This window comes from Mastomys coucha, unplaced genomic scaffold, assembly GCF_008632895.1.
Source record: "Mastomys coucha isolate ucsf_1 unplaced genomic scaffold, UCSF_Mcou_1 pScaffold21, whole genome shotgun sequence".
NCBI lineage: Eukaryota > Metazoa > Chordata > Mammalia > Rodentia > Muridae > Mastomys > Mastomys coucha.
In genome coordinates, this window is record NW_022196904.1 from 81,394,199 (window position 1) to 81,416,898 (window position 22,700).

The 22,700-nt window shown below is 41.7% G+C and overlaps 1 protein-coding gene across 3 annotated transcripts in view; it reads right to left on the reverse strand.

Annotated features, from left to right (window-relative positions):
- Positions 1-22,700, reverse strand: part of Ankrd42 (ankyrin repeat domain 42) — a 102,112-nt gene that overhangs the window by 1,522 nt on the left and 77,890 nt on the right. For 2 of the 3 annotated variants that reach the window (XM_031387375.1, XM_031387373.1), the window contains one exon: positions 14,399-14,954. The exons of the other annotated variant lie outside the window; for it this stretch is intronic. In XM_031387375.1, the coding sequence (XP_031243235.1) occupies positions 14,918-14,954 (37 nt within the window). In that variant the 3' untranslated portion in view covers positions 14,399-14,917. Of the gene's footprint in view, positions 1-14,398; positions 14,955-22,700 lie in introns of those variants that run through there. 3 annotated transcript variants of the gene reach the window in all.

A 22,700-nucleotide genomic window follows, 5' to 3' on the forward strand; every position in this document is an offset into this window, starting at 1 on the left:
AGGAGGAGAGGACCTCGGCCCTGTGAAGGTTCTGTGTCCCAATGTAGGGGAATGCCAGGGCCAATAAGAGGGAGAGGGCGGGGTGGCAGGCATGGGGAGGCAGGAGGCAACAGGGGTTTGTTTTTGTTGGTTTTGTTTGTTTCTTTGTTTTTTGGAGGGGAAACTGGGAAAGGAAAAATTTACATGTAAATAATGAAAATATCTAATAAAAAAACATTATGCAGATAAAACAATTAGAGATTGGTACCATCCATTTTCTGGCATCACTTTACTCTTAGAACATATCCCCTGTGGGGAAGGAAGACAGATGTAAGATTCCCACTGAGGGCAATTTCCCCACTAGAATCTAATGTTTGCTTATGTGTCTGAGGGGCACTGAGGTGCTGAGAATGGGGTTTTCACAGAAATGAAATCAATAAGACAAGGAGATGGTCCTCAACTTATGATGGGCTGTATCCTGATAAACCAGTTCTAAATTGAAAATACTGTAAATCAAAATACATTTAACACACCTAACCTTCCAAGTATCATAACTTATCAATGTAGTTCACTGGACAATGTACTCAGTACAGTGTATTGGTTGTTTTACCCATATGACTGTAAAAGTACCTGGTAGCCACACATACTTGAGCAGCAGTGAGAGTACTGTGGTATACATCAGTAGCCTGGGGAAAAAGCAAAGTTCAATCCAGTTGTATTGAATATGTATCACTTTCAGATCATGGCTGAGAAATTATAAATCAAGCTGTCATGTCAGATATATGTGTGTCTGCTCGTTTATTTGAGGCAACTAGCTCACACAACTGTGAAGGTTAATGAATCCAAAACTTGAGGGAGCCCAGCAGGAAAGCACTGAAGCCCAAGCCTAAGGCTGTCTGCTGGCAGAGCTCCTTCCTGCTCACAAGAAGTCGGCCTTTGCTCTCTTCAGGCCTTCAAATTGTACATGAGATCCACTCACAGGATAGATGAGAACCCATTTTACTCAAGTCCACTTACTTAAAGATAAATTATGTCAAGAAACACTCTCAGAGAAACATCCAAAAGAGTGTTTGCCCAAATATTTAGGCACTGTGGCCCACCAAAGTTGACACAAAATTATCTATAATGTGGGCTTTGTCTCTTTGCTTTTGACAATCTCAGCACCCAGCAGACTTAATTAAAATAGAAGGAGCTGTTGAATGAATGATGTCCAATATATACAAAAGCATCCCTGGAGAAGTTGAAGCATCTAGTTCAGTATAGTCTAAGCATTTTCTTTCTTAATTTGTCAGTCTAATATGAAAGCTGTTAAAACAGCAGCAATGCTCTAGGTAGAGAGTAATGGATAAATAATGTGCAGGAAAATGTTAAGGAAAATTCCCATTCAAAGAAAAATAAATAACTGGGAGATGCAAGTGTTTGCCACACACCTGATACCCTAAGTTTGATCTCTGGAAGCTACAAAAAATCCAGATGTGGTGGCACACATCTGTAATCCCAAAACTCATATGGCAATATTTGACAGACACAGACAAATCAGCCAGAAACTCACATGCCCAGTACAATGCCAAAGCAAGAGTCAGTCTCAACATAGAGTAGGAGAAAACAGACCCTACAAAAGTTATCTTCTGATAGCCATATGCTCAGATAGGAACTGCCAGAAGGGAGGGGACCAAAACTCTAGGCTGCCGTATAAAAATTACACAAGAGCTATGATGAGAAAAGATGCAGTTATTAATCTCCCCACCCAGAAAGACAAGGGTTGACTGATTCATCTCTAAATTTACAATCCTGACTTTATGAGACTATCAAACAATTTTCAGAAATGCTAATCAGGCAGCAAAGCAACTTGATATTCAGAACTATTCTACTCATTAACGGTTCTCACAATTTCCACTCACTAGGCTTCATTTCATCTACTTTCACACACAGAGTCTGACTTGTTGGATATGACTGTGTAAATACATCCTGAAAATATAGTTGCAGAATTCTGAGACATTTTACATTCTACACTTAGATACTAATGGCATTTTCAGTATTTAAGAGGGATGTAGAAAGTGAAAATAATAATCCTATAATTCTGATTATATTCACCGCATATTTATATTCATTCATCCATCTGCTCACTCTTTCCTTTGATAACGTTTAAGTACTATGGTAGGGACTGGAGGGAAAAGACATTATAAAGTACCTTGTTCAGGATGGTAATGGGAACCTTATTTATGATACGTTATATATATTTGTTCTCTCCCACATTTCCAGTCTGTAGATTCCCCAGGATGAATGCTATATTACTTCCTGGCAGGTCCCTTCATTCTTAAAAAATTAGATATTAAGCAAACTCCATTTTAGCTAAGTGAAATTTTTATAAATTTCAATAAATGGGACACCGGTACTCTATTCATCCTGGGGAATCTACAGACTGGAAATGTGGGAGAGAACAAATACATCTAATGCATCATAAATAATGTCTTAATGAATCCTTGGAAAAAACTCTCTGATATTTCTATGTGCAAGAGAAACACATAGTCATAAAGACTGCCCAAAGTGGCGAAGACAGTAGGTGGAAGACCTCTATGTCTAGTCGGAAAGCTTTAGCTTGAGGAAATGAAACCAAGAAACAGTGAAACCTTGAGAAATCATGCTAAGCTTTCTGCTCTCTTTTCCATTGGTTCCCATGTGCTTCTGAAAGGAATCACTCCACTCAGAGGAGAAATGAAATCATAGTCTTGAGCTTATGAGGCACTTACACTGACACACACACACACACACACACACATACACACACACACACACACACTGTATAAGCTCCAAATAAGCCACTATGCAAGAACTTGAACGTTAATAAAACCAATGATATCATGTGATGAATTTTATTACTGGTAAGAATTACATAAGTATATCCCACTTTCTTTAATAGACAGTGAAAGCCTAGGAGAGACATAGTTCAACAATTCAAAGGGATGAATAAACAAGCTTGTTATTGAACCACAATAACTCCTGGCATAAAAAAACTAAAAGAAGCTCTTTTTAAAAAAATGAAACAAAACAAAACAACCCTGGGGTCTGGAGAGATGGCTCAGCAGTTAAAGGTCCCTAGTGTTCTTCCAGAGGACTCATGTCCAATTCCCAGCACCCACATAACACCTCACAACTGTCTGAAACTCCAGTTCCAAAGGATCTGGCACCCTCACACAGGCATACATGCAGGCAAGATTGTCAATGTACATAAAAATAAATAATAAAAACCTGAACTATTGCTTCAGCAAAAAAGAACTCTAAAATGCAAGCTTGAACAAGAAGACATCCTCCCACCTGAATATACATAAAGAAAGAGAAATTTCTTTTAAAGAATTTATCTGTGCAATTATGAAGGCTAGCAAGTCTGAAATCCATAGTGCAGGCCAGCAGGCTGGACACCGGAATAAAATCATGCCACAGACTTGAGTGTGAAAGTAGCTGGCAGGCAGATTTTCTCCTCATGGTGGAGTGGCTAACATTTCCCTCATGGCTTCCAACTGAATAGATAAGGCAATAGAAAAGGCAACGCATACTCAAAGTCCACTGACTTAAATGTTACTCAATCTAAAGGATATCTCCATGTGAAGGGACTCATAAGATCCCACTCTTCTCTAAGGATCTATATGTAGTTAATGGTTGAATCACTTTTCCCCATGGTGTAGCCACTAGTAAGTAGCCCATATTCCTGTAACTAATACTTCATTTCCTCCTGTAAGCAACCCTAATGAAACCCATTGGGTCCAAAGCCAAAAAACAAAGACTACATAAAAATAGAAGAGAGATTAGTTTGGAAGATAAAATGAGTTAGTGATAGCAGAGGGGGATGGTAGGATATGAATGGTAATAAAATATGATCTATGGGTATGTCATAACGAAAGCCATTATGTATAATCGATATGGTATGAGAATGGGTAAGAGCCAACATGGTGACATATGACATATCACTGTACTTGGGAGGTAGAAACAGGAGGATCTCTCTGAGTTCTAGGCCAGCCTGATCTACATAGAAAGTTTAATGCCAGTGGGGCTTCATTGTAAGACCCTCTTTCAAAGGGGGAGAAAATCGATAGAAAGGGGGCAGGTGCAGTTACCTATGCCACCTATGGCAGGCAGGAGAGCTGGCCCTGAGGTCACAGAGTGGGAGAGTTGGCCCTATTTCTCACCTATCACAGCATTCTGGAGAGTGGGTCCTGCACCTCACCTGTGCAGTATTGTAGAGCTAAGCCCGCATGTGGCAGTTATGGGTGAGCCAGCCTGGGTGCATGAGCTTGGGAAAGACAGCCCTGCCTCTTATCTGTTGTGTGGTGGCATCTGTGAGAAAAAGATCCCCTTCCCTGCTTTCCCTTTGGCCCTCTCCACCTGCAGTAGGTGGGAGATCTGGCCCCGGCAGTGTTCTAAAAGCAGGAGATCTAGTCCTGCCCTTCATCCGCTGTTGCACATAGAAGAGCAAGCCATGCACCTTGCCTGGGCAAGACAGTAGAACTCATCCTGACCTGGTAGTGGGGTCATCTCTAAGCTGGCCCTAAGGATATGAGCATGGGACACCTGGCCCCTCAACTCGTCTGCTGTGAAGTAACGTGGGTAAGGAAGAGATGCCCTCCCTGACACTTGCCTTTTGCCACCTACAACAGGTAATAGAGCTCTCCCTGAGGTCATGAAAGCAGGAGAGCTGTCCCTGCCCTTCATCTGCTGCAGCACTTGAGATAGAGGGCCCTGCACTTCAACTGGGCAGCAAAGTAAAGCTGGCCCTGGATGTGGGTAAGATGGCACCACAGGTGCGAGACTAAGAGAGCCAATCCTAACTCTTGTGTGCTGGGCAATAGTTCAAATGAGGGAACAATGCTTCTTCCCTTCCCTGGTCCCTCACTGACTATGGCAGGTGGGAGCTGGCCCCAGGGACATGAGGTGGGAGAACTGTCCCTGCACCTCACCTGGGCAGCACAGTAGAAATGGCCCTGATGGTGTGGGCATGGATGAGCCAGCCCAAGAGTATGAGAGTGGAGAGCTGGCTCTGCTGTGGAACTAGATGGTCCATCAAGGGCAGGGCAGGTGATTTCAGCCCGGTGGTATGGGTGCAGGAGAGGTGGAAAATTGACCAGCTCAGATACCTCTCAAGCCCAGATCCAAGGTTTTGAATTGACCTACCCCAGCATCTACCCCACTGATGATCTGCTGTAGTGTGTCAAGAGTCTTGTTGTACAGATCTAAAATTACAGAATCTCCATGACACAAGAATACAACAACGTATCTGAGAGGAGTTCCAGTGAGGTTCCAGTACTGATAGTGTAGCAGAAGCCAGAGGCCAGGTGCATAGCTATATCCTCTATCCTCAAAATGCAGTAAAGCTGCTTACAAAGGCTCAGTCTGAACCTGCACCTCCTAGCACAATAGGACTCAACCTGATCTCAACACAGAGCCAGGTACATGTTAGGGTTGGAATTGTTGCTTGCTCAGTAGATAATAACTAGGTTCTATTACTTGTGAGGTTTTAAAAATCTGAAAAAGCTTTTACATGTCCAGACTTATCCCTAACCCTGATGTAGTGGACTGTGAAAAATCATGCTGAGGGAATCTAGGTCGACTCTGCCCAGGAGAGATGGAGTGCATGTCTTTTGTGATTAACCTGCACACATCTCAGGCCGGCATGCATCTGTACTCTCCAGGGGGATTATACTTCAACCTGAGGATCAGATGATGGATGAGCACCGAAGACTTGGATGGACAAAAGCAAATGCTAAAGTAGAAAGTTCATGACATCCCAGGAGACCAAAGTGAGCTCTTGGGGATGATTTAAGTCAAGAGAAGTTGTGGTTTCATCCACAATCAAGAAGCAAAAGCCCACACTGAGCTAAAAGATCACTGGTACCTGTTAAGTAAAAGTACCTTTACATCAAAAATCTTCATATAGAGCCTGGGTTCTATTCACAGGTAGAGCTCAATGTCCCCACAACTTGTTTTCACTGTCCTGTCTTATTTCTCTGTTCCTTGTGACTATATCCTATCTCTAAATCCAAGATTAACTGTCTAGGACTGAAGGACAAATATGATTCCCAATGTGACCTTCAGTTTCTCTCAGGAATGGTTTTCTAGGACAAGCAGCAAAGCAGAATGCAAGAGCGCAGGCTTTGGCATTGTCAGGCCAGGATGTGAATGCCACTCACAAGCTAAGTTACCTTGGGAGAAGCAGCTCAAATCTCCAAGCCTCTGTTTCTTAATGGGTTTAGTATCTAACCCAAAGAGGTAGTTTTGTCTGTCTAGTGAAGTTTTTGTTTAGGAGTAGTAATATCAGCATCGTTTATCCTCTTTCCCCATCTGTCCCAAATGGCTTCTGTCCCAGAAAGTCAACCATAATACCTCCAAGGTATCATCACTCGAGCCAGAAATTTCTGTTTGGGATATTATTATTGACTCTTAGAGAGTACCACTGTGTTACTCACAAGAGAGTTTTAAAAGCCTGAGCACTCATCTATTCCTCGCTGAACACTCTATTTCACCTTAGGGCCCTTAGCTGCAAGATGAGGTTTCCTACCTTAGTGTGATAGGTGAGAAGGAACTTTCCCCTCACAGCCAGAGCTGAACATCCAGGGACTGATAGATAACTAGTGGCCATTCTCATGGTTCTGTTTAAATGGCAGCCTGGAGAATCTAACAGTTCTCAAGGTTTCTAGTGATAAATTACACTCTTTTAAAAGATCAATATGCAGGGAAGGAGTCCTGACATTAACTACTACTTTTCTCAAAGAGAAAATAGTTCCTCTACTAGCCCAGGTCAATGGGCTCTTCTAGAAATGATCTAAGATCAATTCTTTATCTCAATCTTCCTGTGTCATGGAAACATTTTCCACAGCAGTCCAGCCTGCATCCTGACATTTCTTTCAAAATTTACTATGATATTCGAAGACCTTAAACATCATGTAATTTAACCCAAATCTATACACAGAGAGGAACTGAGATTCGGTGAGCACAAAGCAGTAAGACATAGCAGGAGCGTGTCAGACTCAGATGTTCATACCTCCAGACAGATGGCAAACTGAAGGGACTGAGTTAGCCTGAGCCAGGCTGACTCCATGACAGGCTGAACTAGCAGTTCAGGAGACCAGACCTGAGTTTCCACTTCCCAGAACTGGGCAAGTCAGTTACTGGAATAACTACAGGCTTATGTAAAAGAACAATTAGCCAAACTTTCAGCCAAGAGGTCAAGAGGTCCCTGCTTTGGCATGAAGCAAGAATAGTTAGTCTGAATCATAGTATCCCCCAAGCCCCCAGAGATAGAACCCACCAATTAAGATATAGATCACCCATCTCTCCCTAATGTTCCTCTTTGTGGCTTTAAAGTTGAATTTTCATATTTAGTTGGGGTTCTTCCATCCTGATGGAATTGGGCCCCTGCATGCAGAAATAAATGCTCTTTGTTTTTTGCATACTATTTGAGTCTGGGATATCACTCTTCAGCAGTTCATGGACCCTAATAAAACAAGTATTTCTTTTTCTTTAGGTTTTAGGAGTGTGTTTGGATAAGATGCCCTTCCCCCCTCATAGTCCTGAGCGTTTGAATCACTGGTCTGCAGCTGGTGGATTGTTTGAGTAAGTTTAGGATGTGTGGTTTTGCTGGAGCCAAGGCTTTGGTGTTTTAAAGCCATGCACTACTCGCCATTCGCTTTTCTGCCTGTGTTTATGTGATCCCTCAGAGGGTCAGATTCCAGCTCCAGCCATCATGACTGCCACCTGCTGCCCTGCTATCCCCACAAAAATGAATCCTAATCCTCTGGATGTTTGAACCCAAATAAATCCTTCCTCCTATACGTTACCTCAGTCATGATATTTTATCACAGCAATAGAAGAGTAACTAACCTGTTTTTGTCTTCTGTTGTCATTTTCTGTTGGTCGATTGGTTCATTCAGTTGTTCATTTTGGCATTAAAGATTGAGCCAGGGTCTTGCCCATACTAGATGAGTGCTTTACCACAGAGCTATATAGCCAAATCTAAACATCTATTCCCAATATCATAATACTAAAGTGTAAAAGCCACTAAATATTACCAAGAGACTATGCTTTAAGGACATTCTTTTTTGTGCTGCAAAATATATAGTATACCACTTTCCCTGGCCAGCAGCCTCAATTTAATCTGAGAACTTATTGGAATAAAGAAGCTCACATTATCATCACAGACCTACTGAATTAGAGGCCCTTAGCAACATGAAAAAAAAAAAAAAAGATACCTTGACAGGTATGGTGGAACATGGTTTTAGTCCCAGCACTTGGGAGGCAAAGACAGATGGATCTCGATGAATTTGAGGCCAGCCTGGTCTACTTATCAAGTTCCAAGACAACCAGAGCTACATAAAAGAGAGAGAGAAAAAAAAGAAAGGGAGTGAGAGAGAGGGGAGAGAGAGAGAGAGAAAATTTCCTGACCTTAAGAACTTGCTGAAATCTCATAGTTGTTCATAACAAATATAAACTATTAGCTCAGGGTCTCCCCGTCTTTTAAACCAGGTTTATTCTTTCTGATTAGTAAGTAACTGATCTCTGCTGATATAGTTCTGGAAAATTCACTCTTATCCTGCCACCTCCACAGAAAGCTTTAGTGCTTCCTTTTAAAGTCTACTCTTTTTTGCCCTTCACACAGAAATCTTCTACAAGAAAATTAGTTCTCCCTCATTAACCCAAGTCTATCACCTTAGAATAGAAGGAAGTGACCAAGGTTTGATATGATCATTCCCTTGAGAGATGGAGCAAGAAGAAGATGCCTGTGAATTGTGAACACCCTGTGATAATAATCACCCAGGTCTCCGTCTCTAAGCAACAGAGCACAGGGAGTAATTATAGGCTCCTGCTTTCATATTGCATTCAACAATTTTCAAAGCATAACCACATCCTACCGAGTCTTTCAGCCACCTCAGGAGGACAGAAGAACAAGAATTATGATTAATAAGGCCCAGAAAGGCTAAATTATTTTTCCATAGTCACAAAGGGCTACTGCGTAATAAGGTTGGGACCAGAATCACAATCTGATATTTTCCCCCAGAAAGCTCAGGATAGAACATGTCTTGTGCTGTTCTCAGAAATGTCCTGACCATCCTTCAGCACTTTAATGAGGGTCAGCTAGAAGCTAGCTGAGAACAAGAACAACATACAAACCCATCAACATCAAGATGAATGGAACAGGCAAGATGGAGAAAGGGCTAGGAAAATGTTCTCAGGTCAAACATATCCAACTCCATGCTTTTTACTGAAGACTAAATCTGAGAAACATTTTGTAAGCTCTTATTGCCTCTGATGGTAAACCAGCTGCTGCTAGTTGATAAAACACTGTGTCTCCAAAGGCTAAAACCTTCCTGGGCATAGGGTAAGTTCTAATATAAGTTGAATGAATCCCATGAGTCTGTCTGAGCTACTGATTTGGTCCTTCTTGAGATCCATCAACAGGATGTTGGTATTCTTGCCTGTGTCCTCCCCCATATCCGAGTAGCCTGGGTCAGTGTATAACTTCTAATCATGACAAAGAATCAATCGAATAGAGATCTCTTCCTGGCCCAGCACAGAACATAAGCTTCTCTTGTCCTAAGACAGCAGTTTTCAATTGTAACAATCCTCATTTCCCCAGGATACAACAGATTTGACATTTTCCAAGCAGAAGGATTTATTAAGACAAAATCAAAACAAAAGAAAATCAATACAGTTTTATTTGCTATTTGATGTGATAAAGTTGCTAAATGATAGCTTGTTTCTAACTAATCCAGAACACATCTCAGATACAAAAGATAAGGAGTGTGTCTGTGCCCAGCCCTCATCTCTGGTGAGCACTGTCACCTGATCCTTTCCTTTACCACCTCCACATAGCCTCTGCGGGCCTCTAAACCAGCACAATGGATAGGTGTGTACCCACCACTAACAGAGCTTATTAGGATGAAGAGTTAGCGAGTGGCTTCATTCTGAGATACTTATGTCTCTCTGGGTTTTTTATTTGTAAAAAATCGTAAGCAATACATTTACAATTTTAAAATAGAAGCCCACTCCCTTCCCAACTTAGTCAGGGTTTGTATTCCGGCCAAAACATCCTGACCAAGAAGCAAGTTGGGAAGGAAAGGGTTTATTCAGCTTACACTTCCATACTGTTGTTCATCAACAAAGGAAGTCTGGACAGGAACTCACTCAGGACAGGAACTCACACAGGGCAGGAACCTGGAGGCAGGAGCTAATGCAGAGGCCATGGAGGGGTGCTGCTTACTGGATTACTTCCCCTGGCTTGCTCAGCCTGCTTTCTTATAGAACCTAGGACTACCAGCCCAGGGATGGCACCACCCACAATGGGCCCTCCCACCTTTGATCACTAATTGAGAAAATGCCTTATAGTTGGATCTGTCGGAGGTATTTCTTCAAGGGAGGCTCCTTCCTCTGTGATAACTCCAGCTTGTGTCAAGTTGACACACAAAACCAGCCTGTACACCTCCCTACACCCAGCTGTACCCCTACCCTGTTGAAGGCTGTAGAAGACAAGCCTAGGCTGTTCATAGATGTTTAAAATGCTAGAATCTGCTTTTCTGCAGGTGCTCTAAAGGGAGGTATGGGGCTCTGAGTGCTGCTGCCTTCAAGCTGTCAATCACACCCCCTCCTCAAGACAGTGGAATATAGAATAGGACAGGTAGGTGGGAGATCTCTGACACAAAAGGCTGCCTCTGCCTCTCTCTTTATCTTCAAGGCTGCCTTTTCAAGCCCCAAAATAAAAGAGAAATGAACTGTGTGTGCACCGGTTAACTGCAGAAATAACATCTTCCACATTAATTTTCAATAGTATAATAAGTCCCGGGCACGGTGCCCATTAACAGAGTTCTGTGGACACATTAGGAACTGCCTGAAGAAGATACCTGGGTATATAACCCTTTGAGAAGGAAAAGAATAGGAACAGATGAATGAATTCTGTGAATTGATGTATTTTTCTCATTGCTATGACAAAATACCATACCAAAGGAAATGAATTTAGCAAAATTTTGGCTAACATCTCAAGAGTACAGAAGGGTACAGTCACTCTACCCTTGAAAGGTAGACTTTACATTTCTGTACTCAGTGAGGAGCTTGAGGCAGCTGGTCATGCCGAATCAATAGTAAGGAGCAGCGAGAAATGAATGCCCCTGCTCAAATCTTTTCCTGCTTCTTATTCAGTCCAGGAACCCAGCCCCTAGCACGGTATATCCTATATTAGGGCAGGTCCTTCTGCTTCAGAAAACACAATCTAAAGAAACTCCTCACAAATTTAAAAAACAAAAACAAAAACAAAAAAACAAACAAACAAACAAAAAAAGCCTTTGAGTAAAGAAACACCCTTAAAGAGTAGGGTCACCTAAAAAAGAACTAATATTTATAAATCAAGCAGAAATAACTTCAGAGTTATTTGAATAACTATTTGAAGTAGAAACTTCTAGTTTCTTTGGAAAGTCAGTTATGTCAAATGTTTTGCTGGGGCACACAGGTGAAATGATGTCTTGGAAAGCAGGCACATGAAAGAATGCTTTCCTGAAGCAGACACAGGTGAAAGGATGTTTTACTATAGCAAACATGTGAAAGGACGAATGATGTTCAGAAGGAATATAAATATGACCCACTGACAGTGGGAGCTCAAGCATTGATTTGCTTTGCTCTGGCCTCACTGTTCTTCCCTAAGGACACTCGTATATTGGTTTCCCTTATATTTCATTGCTGAGCTCAGCATGTGGTAATGCCTTAGAGAGAAACTCACCAAAGAACTCTTGTGAGGTTCCTGCCGGCTTCTTGCTGCTTTCTGGCCTCAGGCTGGTTGGCAAGTCTTGTGGTTTCTTCTGGATTGAACTGCCCATGCTGGCTTATGTGTGGTGACTGCCAAGGGGACTGAATGGCAGCTATTGATTCATATTTGATGTTTGCTACTGGACTGGACTGCTGATATCTTGACAACAACAATTGGACTTGCACCAAAGAACTATTTCTAAACTATTTCTATTTGCTCCATGGACTAATAACTTTTCTTTTCCACTACCTTTGGTGGGTGGTGGGCTAGAGGAGAGGTTGAATCCTTATTAAAGTAGACTGGAAAAAAATGTATGCCTACAACTATCTTTATTTGAAGCATCACAGTGCCAGAAGAAACAATAAAAGACCCTGAAATATAATTCAACATTGACAACAATGAAGTTGTAAAATATACTTTTACTGGGGAACAGTGGAGTATGCCTTTAATCCCACCACTTAGAGGCAAAGGCAGGTGGATCTCCGTGAGACCCAGGCCTGGTCTACAAAGCAAGTTACAGGACAGCCAAAGACTGTTACACAGAGAAACTCTGTTTCAAAAAAAAAACAAAAACAAAAACAAAACAAAAAGCAAAAAGCATGCAAACAAGTAAACAAAAAAACACAACAGCAAAAAACAAAAAGCAACTTATAAAAGAAAAATAAAGTGCTTTGTAATAAGTTTTTAGAAATCTATAATGAAGGAACCATTCTGAAAAAAAAAAAGTTAAAACTGCCAAAACTTAATTAAGGAAAGTAAGAATTCTTGAAGTGACATTCCATAACCAGAAAACATTGAGAATAATCTCAGAATATCCTCTTTAGAAGACACCAGGTAGGTACTCAGGCTGGAACGATGAAGGTGCTCCCTGCTCTCATGTGGAACCAAAGCCTGGCTCCAGTGGTAAGTGATCCACAAGCACTTGTAACTCCAGCTCCAGGAGATCCTAAGCCCCCCTCTAGCCTCTGCAGACGCCTGCACACACGTGTACATACACATCAAGACACATACGTAAGAACAAAGCAATAAAACCTAAAAAAGAAATGATAACCAGTTTCACCATACAGTTCTGCTAAACCTTGGGGTTGAGGTGGGGAGGGGGAGAATGTAATAATAAAACAAAGAGCAATAAAATACCTAGAAGTGAATTCATGAATAATGTGCATAAGGTAACAGTATGAAATTAATAATGAAAAATAATAAACTTAGGGGATGCCATGGCTTACTTAGATTTTATTTTTAATTTAAGTGTTCAAAATTACCAAGACATTTGCCCTGGATCTGTAAACATAACCAAAACTCTGAAATCCCACCCATTTTCCAACTGAAGTCACTTTTGTTTTTCCTCTTTATGTCCACAAACCTTAGTGGTGACTTGCTTTCTTTCCAGTGGTATATTTTTGAAAATCAAAAGGAAGGAAGGAAGAATGAATGAATGAATGAATGAATGATGTCTCATTGTGTATGCACAAAGTATATGTTATCTCATTGCAATTGACGCAGCCCTATACAAGATAGCTTCAGTTATAAAACAGTCGATTCTTTTATGTAACACTAAGAATGAAGAATATTTATTATTTAATCAACATACCTCTATCTCAGAGCTGATAAAACTAGAAAGTGTCCCTTGACATCAGTGGTGGATGTTATTATCCCCAATGTAGAGAGAACTGAAGGTCATTCAGAAAGCTGAGCAATCTCTCCAATTTCTTTCTTCTACACTTACTGTGTGGGTTTTGTATTCTTTCCATCCTAACTCCATATATAACAAACAGGTTTCTTTCGTTTGTTTCTATCATTTTGAGTATTTTTCTGTTTTGAGATAGGGTCTTATTATGTATACTGAACTGGCCTTGAGCTAGTAATTAGAGGTTGACACCACACTTGTGTAGTGAAATTTTTGGCTTCCTTTAAAAACGCAGAAATATTATAAGAATATGTTTTCATATCCTTACCCCATATGGGATATGGGGCTGCTTCAGATTGTCCACAGCAGCTGACCACAATCTGCTCTATGTTCTAGCAGGGAGGGGATTTTCTCCAGCTACAAATAGTTTCTGCAAGTGTGTGACATTTAGAGTTCTGGGGACTTTTCAGAGGCTATATAAATCCTAAGGCCCCAAGAGGTTGTTGGTTAGTTGTCGTTTGTTAAGTAGTCACGTGCAAAGGAAAAAAACAAGAAGAGCTTAGATATCCTAACAGCAAAGATCAAATTTGCCCAAGGAACTCGATGCCCCTAATCAGAGGAGTTGGGATCACTCTGCACTAGTGGAGTAGCACAAACAGGGTAAATGATGGGATCATAGTAAATGACAAGTAGTATTTACTATATTGTTTATGCAAGGCTGTGTGTCAAGTATTCATTAGTCCTTACTACTTTAAGGGAAGAATTATTATACTCTTTCCCAATGAGCTTAAGTGACTAATTAGGAAGTAGTCTAACAATAATGTTGCCCCCTTTCCCCTCTATCTTTTTATCTGTCTTGTATAGTGTTAGGAGGTTGAAAGGGTAGAAGAAAAGGGATGGAGAAGAATGGAAGAAAGAATAACCCACAAAGTTGCCAAAAGTCTGGCTACACACTTGGCTTGTCCTTTGTTTCTACGAAAGCATGTACATAAAGACAACACCATACTTGATCCACTAGAATCATCCAACTTATTTGACTCATTCTAGAAACATAACTACTTGGAGGGTTGCACTCCTGTATTTAAAATTCAGCCTGATGTTTCATATGACTAGAAGGCAAGACTTGTCACTCAAATAGCACACCGTAAAAAACAAACATCCTGGAGCACACCAGTAAGCGGTTCTCCTTCATTGCCTCAGTATCAACTCCTGGCTCCAGGTTCCTCTTTGGTTTGAGCTCCAGTTCTGGCTTCCTTCAGTGAACTGTGACTCTGAAGCTGTAATGACTTCCAGTTGCTGCGAAGCAGTGAAGCCATGCACCAGATGACCTGGGGACCCCTCCATTGATCTGAAGGTGCACAGGCCTCTACAAAGCCAGTCCTGGGGACCAGTTACATCATTCTCCTTGCAGCAGCTGCGCTTATGGTGGTGGCAGGGACCACAACCCTTCTGATCTTGTGTTACCAGAGAGTGAGGCAGAAATACAATCTTCAAATCCAGACTGACAACTTCAGCTACCAGGCGTTCTCTCAGTAGGAGACGCAGCTGACCCGGAGATGGAGCACCCTGTGAATAAGGTCCAGTGGTTAATTCATTGAACTTTGACTGGAGTCCAACTCTAGACAGTGCTGTGTCGGCACTTGGGGATGAGACCCTACGATGACAGCAAACCTCTGTCTGCCCCCAAGAGCCTGAAGACACAGGGTACCACCCACCAGGCTGGTGACAGGCCTGCTGAAGATGTGGGCAGAGCCCTGGAGTGGCCTACATCCTCAAACCCAGCACAAACATGCCCCCGATTACCAGAGTCTTCCAAGCTTTGACATCCAAGCTGCTTCTGTGACCCCTGTTCTCTGACAATGACATCCTCACAGACATTTTCCAGTGCCCATGGTGTTTGTTCACAAACGGTTCCATCCCATAAAACTCTCCGAGTGTTGTTTTCCATACACAAACACACTTACTTAGCTCTCTTTATCAGCACGCACTTTCACTTGCATGGCGGTGACTCAAGACAACCTAGGTGAATACGGGAAGCTTTCTAATGAGTCGCAATCATGTGATGTGTATATATCGCTCCTGCACATTTCCCAACACATCCTTGGATATTTTTTCAAGTAATTCCATGAAGAGGAAGTTGTGATTTTTTTTTCCCCCACTCCACCACAAGGAAACAGAGAAGGGGCGAGGGAGGTACTTACCATGCTAATGGGTCCTCTACTTTGTTGATTTGAAAGACTCCAATTGATTACACAGTTAATACCTGAGGTAATAGGGTTCTCCTTGGTGAACATAGAATCATAACAGGGTTGTAGCTTTTAATTAATATGCTTACTTATGTTGAGTGTGACTGTCACTTACACAGATCATTTGGGGAAACCAGTCTTTCAATTTGTTGCATATTCTTGGGGGTAAGAATGATAATCAGGAGGCTTCGTGGCAGGCTGATTTTTAACAATAAATTTTTCCTGGCACAAAAAAACAAAACAAAACAAAACAAAAACCAAAAACAAAAAAAACCCATTCTTTTGTCATAGCTCCCTGGTTCATCAAGATGGATAAGAAGCCGCAGTTATTGCTCCCCAGCATATGCTCCTTTGTTCACTCAAGTTGGACTGGGCCTTCGAGGCCTTCTGCTCTACCCCTCATATTATAATGGGAAAACTGAAAGACCCCAATACAAACAAAGGCCAACCCTCACCACAGAGTTCTGAGAAAGACTGAATCTGTGATCTCTCTCAGGCCTGAGCTCAGTCTGGCTCTTCCAATGCTAATCCATATTACCCTGAGCAGGTCATTTAAGCTCGTTGGAAAAGAATATAATTCTCCCCTTAAAGTAGTAAGGACTAATGAATACTTGACACACCTCCTTGCATAAACATTATAGTAAATACTACTTGTCATTTACTATGATCTCATCATTTACCCTGTTCGTGCTGCTCCACTAGTGCAGCGTGAGCCCGACTCCTTTTTAATACAGTTGCCCTTCAAACTGTTGAAGAATATAGTCCTGTCCCTAAGTCATATCCAAATCAAACTACACAAGTCTTTCTTTTCTGTTTTGTGTAAGACAATTGTTTTCTTCTTCATGAACTGTAACCCCAGATGAAAAATTACATTTGAAAATGTCACTTTAAAGTAATACATACCATGATCAATAGAGAATGAAAAAATAAATGTCATGACAATATATTCAGTCTAAAATAAGTCTAGCTTTCTAATTTGGGAGTGTGAAAATAATCCATATCATAAAAGACACACATAATAAAGAGGAAGCTAAGAGCCCAACTGATGGATGAAGTAAGAATGTAAACATAAAATTCATACAAGGAATAACCACTACTATAAAAATGGAGAAGTTAGAAACTTCACTACAAAGAAATAATCACTGCAAATAATAATGAGATATTCTATATGTAAAATTAGGGAAAGGAGGGGGCATTGCAATCAAGTCCAGAGTGCGTGAAAGAACAGAGAAGCCGGGCGGTGGTGGTGCACACCTTTAATCCCAGCACTTGGGAGGCAGAGGCAGACGGATTTCTGAGTTCGAGGCCAGCCTAGTCTACAGAGTGAGTTCCAGGACAGCCAGAGTTACACAGAGAAACCCTGTCTCAAATAAAACCAAAAAAAAAAAAAAAAAAAAAAAAAAAAAAAAAAAAAAAAAAAGAAGAAGAAGAAGAAGAAGAAGAAGAAGAAGAAGAAGAAGAAGAAGAAGAAGAAGAAGAAGAAGAAGAAGAAGAAGAAGAAGAACAGATAAACTGGTGCATTCAAAAGTAGAAAAGGTGGTATGATTTTATTTAAATAGTTTGGAGGACAATTTGATAAAACATACAAAGAGCAAACATATGTTTACATTCTCTGATCCTATAAAAATCAACTCTAGTGAATTTGCTGGTGGCCAGTCTCCTCATTTGCCAGTCTAGGGAACTGTCCAGGGGCAAGAACTGAATCTTACTTATTTTGATCTACCAGACCCAGTTGTAAACGTGGTGCAGAGTTAGTGATGGGTACATTTTTGCTTCTTTGGAATAATCCTGAAACATATCAGGCTGCTGGCAAGATGCTCAGGGAGGCAGAACACAGTCCATGTGTTGCTGGGTGAGAAACATCAGGGTCTGGGATGGATTCTGTGGTTCCCAGAACTCCTGTGTACGCAGTTGCTGCTGGGGTACTGGAAGAATGTCCATGTACCAGGCAGGAAGTGAATGCCTGAGCCCAGGACTGGGATAGAATCCTGTTTGATTCCAAGTGAGTTCTGTGTTCAGAGGGTCCGGGAGATTTAGGCACAGCTTTTTAACCACAAAGCTCCCCATTCCACCCTGGAGATCCTTGACAAAGGAGACAGTCCTTCTTGTCCAAACTGCTTTATTTGATGGCAAAGTAAATCAGGGATTAGATACCATTTGTGGGAAGAAATGCCCAAGAAGGGAAACTCATTGGCTAAATACTTGGGGGCTTATCTAGGCACCTCATTAGCATGGAGAACTCCAGGTTTTTATGCTATGTGACTGATTGTTAGGATCCTCTCAATGGGGTGTCATGGTTACATGTTCCAGATCAAGTAGAACTTGACAGGGAGCTGGCCACATATCTATGGTTCTCAATTCTGAGATTCCCGGGGGGGGGGGGTGACTCAACTTTATTAGTTCCTCTGTCTGGTGGCACAGTCCACTTGCCACACATGAAAGAATAACATCCCCAGTACATTAAAAGACACTATGATGAAGGCAAGCAAAGAAAGGATGTATACTGGAGCAGAAAAGGATATACATTTGCTAACAGGTCCCAACCTCTTTGATTGTAGAGAGTGGGGTCTAAGAGGAGGGACATTCCTAAGGTACTAAGGATGCATGGACTCTCCACCCTGGGTCAGATGGTAAGTCATGCCATGCAGCCATGACCTGGTCGTTACAGACAACAATGTCATTAAGAGCACTCAATGACCTTATTTTTAACACAATGATGTTGAGTCTAGGGGAGACCACACTGTTTTAAGACCATCATGCAGGGAAAGTGTGGAGAGTAAGCTAACCACTTTCATAGTGCTGAGCATTCTTCAAACTTAACCTAACATTTGACCAATCTAAGTTTACTTCAGCCAGTTCTGAGTGAAAATGCCCTTCCAGTACTCAGTACTGGGGGAAGAGGCCAGACTGAAACTCTAGATCTATCTTTCCCCCTTCTTGTCAAAATTGTTTGGAAGTATGAAAACAACTACTAAAGAGTAAGCAATCCAGACACTGGCAAAGAAAAACTATACACAGAGAGGAATTGTCTGAGCCAACCTGGTTTTCTCTCTGGAACTTGATTAGAGAACAATACAAGAATCTAATGATTAAGAGAGAAAACTTGGGAGTGTCATACTGGTTATTCTTCACTTGCCCTCATTCTCATTTACAACCCATTCTCCGTTCTTCTCTGCTCTGACATCACATGTGGTTAGTCTCTGTGAGTACACCACTATGGACCATTACTCTCTGGCTTCTGCCTGGGTTCACAGTAATCAACAGAATAACTAGTAAAAGGCTGAAGATGAGAGGAAGAAAAGTCACAGGACTTATTTCTCCCATATGCACCACCTCTCCTTCTTACACTCATTTTGGCAACATTGTCCTTCCTCTATAGCTGTAGTCATTCTCAGGTAGCTCTTACACAGTTCCAACTTCTCTCCATGCCCCAAGATCACCATTTCCACAGGTCTAACAGTGATAATGCCTGCAGGCATTGCCAGTTTCTCTGTCCAAACTTTTGCAAATAGTCTTCTCATCAAAAAGTTGCTTTAAGAACCCCAGATGAGGGATTCAAGAGACGGCTCAGTAGTTAAGAGCACTTATTGCTTTTGCAGAAGACCCAGGATCAGTTCCCAGTACCTATCATCCATAATGCCAGCTCCATGAGATCCAACCCCCCTCTCCTGACCTTCACAGGAACCAGGCATACATGTGGTACACATACACATATATATACACATGGTAAAACACTTATACACATAAAATAAATTAATCCATAAAAATTCCAGCTAAGGAATGTAATTGTGGCCTGAACTGATCCAAAAATACAAAGATATGGAAAAGTCAACTTACTGTATAGCAAAGTCTTACTCCTGAGGCTTGGATTCTCCAGGTCTTCTTATTTAAACTCTACATTACTGATAACCCCTCTCTACCACAAAGTAGTACCTTACCTTTTAATTTTCCCTAGACTTCAAGACTGAGCTTACTACATGTTTTTCTTATGTTCGCATGTCTACCCAATAAGTGTTCCATTATGCATTGGGCATGATAACACATATCTGTAATCCATCACTTGGAGATTAAGCAGGAGGAGAATGAGTTTGAGGCCAACCTAAGCTACATCCTCCTCTCTCTCTCTCTGTCTCTCTCTCTGTCTCTCTCTGTGTGTCTCTCTCCGTGTCTCCGTGTCTCTGTGTCTCTCTCTGTCTCTCCCTGTCTCTCTCTGTCTCCCTCTGTGTCTCCGTGTCTCTGTGTCTCTGTCTCTCTCTGTCTCTCTCTCCCTCCCCCTCCCTCCCTCCCTCTCTCTCTCCCTCCCTCCCTCCCTCCCTCCTTCTCTCTCTCTCTTCCTCTCTCTTCCTCTCTGTGTCTCTCTCTGTCTCCCTCTGTGTCTCCGTGTCTCTCTGTCTCTCTGTCTCTCTCTGTCTCTCTCTCCCTCCCTCTTTCCCTCCCCCTCCCTCCCTCCTTTCCCCTCCCTCCTTCCCTCCCTTGCTCTCTCTCTTTCTCTCCCTCCCTCCCTCCCCCCCATCCCCACACCACCTCCTGTGGCTGGAAGGCTGACAGGGAGATGCTTGCTATTGGTCATTGCCTTCAGAGATGACACAAATGTAGGAAAGGCCACCTCATCGCAGCCTCTGTTAGTGTTTACACCCATCAGAAGGAACAGAAGGACACTCTCTCTGGACATGGACTCAGCTATAAACCCAGAGACTCTTCAGAATTACCAAGTAGGAAAAATAAATGGAGTGGGAACAATATTTATCCCTTTATAAAGGAACCTCTCTTACACCATTCCTTTGTGATCAAAGCAGTGCCCTCAACTGTTTTTCTTCCTATGAGGAGAACTTTCCCATCTTCTGTCTTTCAGAGAGGATTCCCAGCTCAGAGTCACAGTGTTTCCACAGGCTTAAATACCTGACAAGTTGACTAAGCTTTTGATAGAACCAAACTCCTATGATTCTTTTGTGTCCTGATTTCATTAACATTTTTAAACTCTGTTGTTACTAAATTTTTCTATTCTTGCACCTGTTCGCATATTTTATCTGGAAGGCAACCTGCCACTGAGCATTGACCTGGAAAATGAAAACCTAAAACTAAAAAATAAACTAAGAATCTGGATAAAGCTAAAAATAATTTCAATCACTATTGAGAGATACTCCATCATCTCAGGAGAACTAGTTAACTTCTCAGTTCTCTCTAGCTTTAAGAATCTTTGGAAGGCCCTGAGTAGTGGTACATACCTTTAATCCTAGCACTTGGGAGGCTAAGGCGGGTGGGTCTCTGTGAGTTCAACACCATCCTGGTCTACCTATAAAGTTCCAGGATAGATAGGGCTACATGAGACCCTGTATCAAATGGGGGGAATGTTTTTGCTTAAATGACAAAATTTCACCCTTGGTCCATCTTCAATTCAGCACTGACTGGTGTTTTTCTGTCTCCCAGTGATGAAGGTGGAAGGCACTACTAGTCTTCTTGAAATGTCATCCTCTCCTAGTCTCTGAAGCAAGTTGCCATAAGACAAGAACATCATTTTCCTTCTAACCATCCCTTAGTTATTTTGAGGGACTATTGGTTACCACAAGGGCAGGGACTCCTGGTTCAGGCTCTAGACAGGACAGTGTCTCCAGGAACTATTGCTATGTAAGAAAGAGTGAGTTTTTCATTGTCTCCCCTAGAGGCTTCCTGCTGCTTAGCTGTGGTTCACACTGGAAAACAGTTTATCTAGGCTACTCTACTGAGTCCGGTATGACAACAACAGTAAAAGCATAACCTCCTGGCATATAAACTGAGTGTGATCTAGTTCCTCTAGTCAGATGGGATGGTCTCAGACTTAGGTTCAGAGCTGAGTTGCATGGAGAAAGAGACACAGTATGAGCCATCACATATTTCACATAAATTGGAGATGAGCTGACTTGGTTCCAGAGCAGAGCAGCCTGACTGAGTGAAAGCTTAAACTCTGCAGTGTGGTTCTGAGTAATGGTTCCTGGAAGCTCAGATTAAAGTCTGTTTTTTTGTTGCTCCCAGCAGTTCTGTGGTCCATAAATGCTTTTCTCAAACTTCCCATTGAGGCAAGTGGAACAGATTCTGTTATTTCTAAATACACCCTCGAAATGATTCCTTACAATCTCTCATAGGCTCCCGTCTTGCACACTCCAAAGTTAGTCCTACAACTGAAATTTCCTTCATGCTTTCATGTGGCTCAGTTTACCCAAGCTCTATTGTGAACTTGATCTGCCTTGGACCCTGGGCTGGACCTGGAATTTTTGTCATGGTTGGGTCTCTTCCCTTTCAGAGAGACAATAAATTGTGTAGTCACTATTAATGAGAGATAGCTAATCTAATTTTATATGAGAGATGCTTGAGAGATAGAGATATGTGGAGTTAGAGGGAAGATACACATGTTGGGGACAAACACTTGAAAGACAATATCCAATAAAAATGTTTTCAACTGCTAAAAAAAAAAGGTATTTCATATTTATTCCACGCTGTCCACTGAACACTACTCTGAGCATCTACTAATTCATTAACCAAGGGTGACAAATGTCCTTAGAGGTAATGGACTTTAAATCTACCATGATCCAGAAACACTGCACATCACAATCAGCCTGCATTCCATAAATATAACAAAACACACAAGTTCTCCATTGACTCTACCTGTCTCTTCCTAGCAGATGGTACTTTTCCCTCCTTACAAGAGATCAAGGAACAATGAAAAGCTACCTGTGGGTAACTGTAGGGGAAGAGAATGCTGTTTATCATGGGAATTATGGGGTTAGTAGCATTACAGCTTTATCTCTCATTCAGCTCTCCATCCTGAGCTTCAGGTATATCTGACCTTCCTCATATCTCTGAAATGGTACGCTCTGACCTCTGTGCATCCCTCACTCTGATACTCCATACTGCTCTCCTGCCTTGATAATATCCTGCCCATCTACCATGTCTCAGTTAAAATGCCGCTATAGGTGGAAGCAATTTATTCCACATCTATACAGTATACCCTTGACATTTACAGATATCTATGTTATTCATTTTGACCATTTGTAAACCACACTAAACATCCAGACCATGAACTAACTTGAAT